General features: G+C 56.2%; 1 protein-coding gene across 1 annotated transcript; it reads left to right on the forward strand.

The window, feature by feature from the left end:
• The first annotated feature begins 3,062 nt into the window (after nt 1-3,062).
• HSPB1 (heat shock protein family B (small) member 1) lies at nt 3,063-4,815 on the forward strand. Its single transcript, XM_010387433.2, has 3 exons — nt 3,063-3,624; nt 4,326-4,389; nt 4,501-4,815. The coding sequence occupies exons 1-3, from the start codon at nt 3,261-3,263 to the stop codon at nt 4,688-4,690; spliced, it is 618 nt and encodes a 205-aa protein (XP_010385735.1). The 5' UTR covers nt 3,063-3,260; the 3' UTR covers nt 4,691-4,815.
• Nucleotides 4,816-5,062: the final 247 nt, after the last annotated feature.

The raw sequence follows: 5,062 nt of genomic DNA on the forward strand, positions 1-5,062 counted from the left end.
TTGCCCAGGCTAGTCTTGAACTCCTGGCCCCCAGAGATCTTTCCACCTAGACCTCCCAAAGCACTGGGATTACAGGCGTGAGCCACTGCGCCCGACGTAAATGCTTTTCTATCTTATCCACCTGCTCCCCATCAGGGAAGAAATGGGGCTGGACCATGAATCTGAGATCACTCCTGGAAAGGCCTCTGAACTCCTGGGGCTCTTGGGAGCCAATGGTGGGAGACAGACAGGACCCCTGCCTTCTACCTCACCTCCCTGGCTGGGTCATTGTCAGGAGCCAAGTGGGTCTCATTTGGGAGCGCCTGGTTGACACCCCAGGGAATTAGCATCAGAAAGCCCCAGGCTTTTGCTCCCCAGCGCTCCCAGCCCCACCCATCCCCAGCTGTATAAAGTTGAGGTGAGGTCAGGAGCCAGGGAGGGCCCTCATCTGTCTCTGCCTGCTCACCTTGGCCCAGACGGGAGCCCGGGGTGCCCCACCCAAGAGGGAGCTGTCACGTGTGGTTATAAACACTTCCAGGTGTGGCTCTACCAGACCCAGCCACGCTCTGGATGGGAGCTGCCAGTCCTTTGTAGACACAAGCTCCCTTCACCTTGCCTGAAACCAGAACAGACTGGATCTATCCCTGCTGCCCGAGAGATTGTGCAACTTAAGGCACAAAACCCACACGCTCTGCTCACTCCCTTGGAATTCACATTCATCTTCAAGGGCTCAGTTCTTTTTTTTTTTTTTTTTTTTTGAGATGGAGTCTTGCTCTGTTGCACAGGCTAGAATGCAGTGGCACAATCTCGGCTCACTGCAACCTCTGCCTCCCAGGTTCAAGCGATTCTCCTGCCTCAACCTCCTGAGTAGCTGGGACTACAGGCATGCACCACCATGGGCCGGGCGTGGTGGCTCACGGCTGTAATCCCAGCACTTTGGGAGGCCAAGGTGGGTGGATTCCCTGAGGTCAGGAGTTCAAGACCAGCCTGGCTATACTCGGCTAATTTTTTGTATTTTTTAGTAGAGACGGGGTTTCACCGTGTTAGCCAGGATGGTCTCCATCTCCTGACCTCATGATCCGCCCGCCTCGGCCTCCCAGAGTGCTGGGATTACAGGCGTGAGCCACCGCGCCTGGCCCAACCAGTGCTTCTTAAGGAAAGATACATATAGTAGGAGATGTGACAGTAATCTTCCTCCTGGCCCCTCTCAGCACACTGTGCCTTAGAGGTTCTTATTTGGGCCCGTCCCACTGTTAGGGGAAGGGGGAAAATTGCCAAACCCCACCAATTCTCCTTCCTCTTCCCTCTCTTCAATCCCAGGCAGGTAACAACTAATAATTACGATGTACCAGGCTCTGGGCCAAAGTCATCACCTGCATTAGGTCACCGAATCCTCAGGCCAACCCATTACAGTCATGAGTCACTTAACAACAGAGATACATCCAACAAATGCCTTGTTAGGCAATTTCATCATTGTGGGAACATCTCAGAGTGGACTTACACAAATCTAGATGGTCTAGCCTACTACACACCTAAGTCATATGGTCTAGCCTACTGCTCCTAGGTTACAAACCTCTACAGCGTATGACTGCACCAAATATTGGAGGCAGCTGCAACATGATGGTAAGTATTAGTGTTTCTAAAGATAGAAGATGGCCAGGCGCGGTGGCTCACACCTGTAATCCTAGCACTTTGGGAGGCCCAGGCGGGTGGATTACTTGCGGTCAGGAGTTCAAGAACAGCCTGGCCAACATGGTGAAACCCCATCTCTACTAAAAATACAAAAATTAGCCAGTGTCATGGCACTTGCCTGTAGTCCCAGCTACTTGGGAAGCTGAGGCAGAAGAATCACTTGAACCCGGGAGGTGGACGTTAGAGTGAGCCTAGATCGGGCCATTGCACTACCAGCCTGGGCGAAAGAGGGAGACTCCATCTCTAAATAAATAAATTAATTAATTAAACATAGAAGACATACAGTAAAAACACGGTAATATAATTGTTTGTGTTTGTTTGGAGACAGGGTCTTGTTCTGTCACGCAGACTGGAGTGCAGTGGCACAATCAGGCCTACTGCAGCCTCGACCTCCTCAGCTCAAGTGATTCGTCCACCTCAGTCTCCTGAGTATTTGGGACTACGGGTCCATGCCACCATACCTGGCTAATTTGTTAACCTCTGCCTTCTGGGTTCAAGCAATTCTCCCACCTCAGCCTCCCCAGCAGCTGCGATTACAGGCGCCCGCCACCACACCCAGCTAATTTTTGTAATTTTAGTAGAGATGGGGTTTCACCATGTTGGCCAGGCTGGTCTCAAACTCCTGACCTCTGGTGATCCTCCCACCTCAGCCTCCCAAAGTGCTGGGATTACGGGGTGAGCCACCACACCCAGCCCAGACTGCTTTATCTTTGTATTTGTATTTATTCATTTACTTATTTTGAGACAGGGTTTTGCTCTGTAGCCCATGCTGAACTGCAGTGGTGCAATCCAGATTCACCAAAGCCTCTACTCACCGGCGTTCAAAGGAGCCTCCTCCCTCAGCCTCCAGAGTAGCTGGGGCCACAGGCGTGTACCACCATGCCCAGCTAATTAAAAAAAAAAAATTTGGTAGAGGTAGGGTTTCACTATGTTGCCCAGAATAGTCTCAAACTCCTGGCCTCAGGGGACCCTTCTGCCTTGGCCTCCCAAAGTGCTGAGATTACAGGCATGAGCCACGCATCTAGCCCCTTTTTAAAAATTTTTTAACAGATAGCTTCTTGCTCTGTTGCCTAGGCTGGAGTGCAGTGGTAAGATCATAGCGCACTGCAGTCTCGAACTCCTGGGCTCAAGCACCAGCCTGCTTTATATCACATTCCATCTCACACGCTTGTGATTCCAATCCTGCCTCTGCCACTTCTCAGTTGTATGCCCCAACCCAACCTGTCTGGCTCTGTCCTCCTTAACAAAAGGACGGCCCTGGCCACGGGTCACAGTCCGCAGCTCTTAAGTACCAGGGCCGGCGAGTGCCCTGCCGTGGCAGGGCTCCAGCGTCCAGCTCTCGAACTCATTTGTTTTCCTTAACAAGAGAAGGTTCCAGATGAGGGCAGAACCCTCTTCGCCCCGCCCACGGCCCCTGAACGCTAGGGGAGGAGTGCATGGGGTGGGGCGGCCCTCAAGCGGGTCATTGCCATTAATAGAGACCTCAAACACCGCCTGCTAAAAATACCCGACTGGAAGCGCATAAAAGCGCAGCCGGGCCCAGCGCCCCGCACTTCTCCGAGCAGACGTCCAGAGCAGAGTCAGCCAGCATGACCGAGCGCCGCGTCCCCTTCTCGCTCCTGCGGGGCCCCAGCTGGGACCCCTTCCGCGACTGGTACCCGCACAGCCGCCTCTTCGACCAGGCCTTCGGGCTGCCCCGGCTGCCCGAGGAGTGGTCGCAGTGGTTCGGCGGCAGCAGCTGGCCAGGCTACGTGCGCCCCCTGCCCCCCGCCGCGATCGAGAGCCCCGCGGTGGCCGCGCCCGCCTACAGCCGCGCACTCAGCCGGCAACTCAGCAGCGGGGTCTCGGAGATCCGGCACACGGCGGACCGCTGGCGCGTGTCCCTGGATGTCAACCACTTCGCCCCGGACGAGCTAACGGTTAAGACCAAGGATGGCGTGGTGGAGATCACGGGTGAGTCCCCCTGGTCCTGCAGGGGAAGGGAGGAGGCTAGCGGGGCGGGCAGGACCGGGGGGGTGCGGTTGAAACGGGAGTCCTGGGGGCCTGGGGAGTTAAATGTTAGCTCAGCACCGGGAAAAACAGGATCCCTGATTCCCCTGCTCAGGAATTGGGAGTGCGGGTGGCTTCTAAGGGCGCTTTGTGCTCTGTAATCCCAGCGCTTTGGAAGGCCGAGACGGGAGGATGGCTTGAGGCCAGGAGTTCAAGACTAGGGCGAGACGCCCCCCAACACTACAAAAAAATTAAAAAGCAACCAAAAAATTTTTTAAAAAGATCATCAATGAAGAGAGGAAATGCACCTTTCCACAGAGCCCCCTCCCCACCCACAGCCCCATCCCCAGATAAGCGGGTTCCCTGGCGCGGTCCCTGTTTCTAGCCGCGGAGAGGGCGTGCGTGCGGCTCCAAGTGCGCCTGCGCACTGCTCACTCCCCAGCTCGGCGCCCTGTTCCATTCCTCCCAAAACTCTGAATCGAGGAACTTTCCGGAAGTTTCTGAGAGCCCGGACAGGCGGGCACGCCCCCACCCCCAACCCGGTCCGTTAATCCCTGCCGGCCTGCAGTCCTGGCTGCTTCCAAGCAGGAGGTGGGGCCTCTGGCCTGGCGGGGCCGAGAGGCGGTCCCCTCCCCCATAGTCTGATTTCCCTCTTCCCCCAAAAGGCAAGCACGAGGAGCGGCAGGACGAGCATGGCTACATCTCCCGGTGCTTCACGCGGAAATACACGTGAGTACCGGCGCCAGATCGGGGTGGCGGGGTGGCGGGGGTCAGGGAGGAGGGCACAGGGACCCACCCGGTGTGTAATGTAACGCTTGCCTTCCCTCTCTGCACGTCCAGGCTGCCCCCCGGTGTGGACCCCACCCAGGTCTCCTCCTCCCTGTCCCCTGAGGGTACACTGACCGTGGAAGCCCCCATGCCCAAGCTAGCCACACAGTCCAACGAGATCACCATCCCGGTTACCTTCGAGTCGCGGGCCCAGCTTGGGGGCCCAGAAGCTGCAAAATCCGACGAGACTGCCGCCAAGTAAAGCCTTAGCCCGGATGCCCACCCCTGCTGCCGCCACTGGCTGTGCCCCCCCCACCCTCAACCTGTGTGTTCTTTTGATACGTTTATCTTGTTTTTCTCAAATAAAGTTCCAAGTAACCCACCTGTCACTGGCTCAGACCTAGGTATTTGTGGAAGGAAGCCTCAGGCACCTGCCATTTGCTGGCTTCCACAAGTCACTTTTACTCAGGGTGTACTGTGTGCCCAGCCCCGTGCTGGGCCATGCTGGTACACTGATGTAGGTTGCTGGACACGGGCCGACTCACATTCATAAAGAGAGGTCATAGGGCCGGACGCAGTGGCTCATACCTGGGATCCCAGCCCTTTGGGGGGTTGAGGCAGGAGAAGTGCTTGA

The sequence above is a fragment of the Rhinopithecus roxellana genome, chromosome 6 (genome assembly GCF_007565055.1).
Source record: "Rhinopithecus roxellana isolate Shanxi Qingling chromosome 6, ASM756505v1, whole genome shotgun sequence".
NCBI classification, from domain to species: domain Eukaryota; kingdom Metazoa; phylum Chordata; class Mammalia; order Primates; family Cercopithecidae; genus Rhinopithecus; species Rhinopithecus roxellana.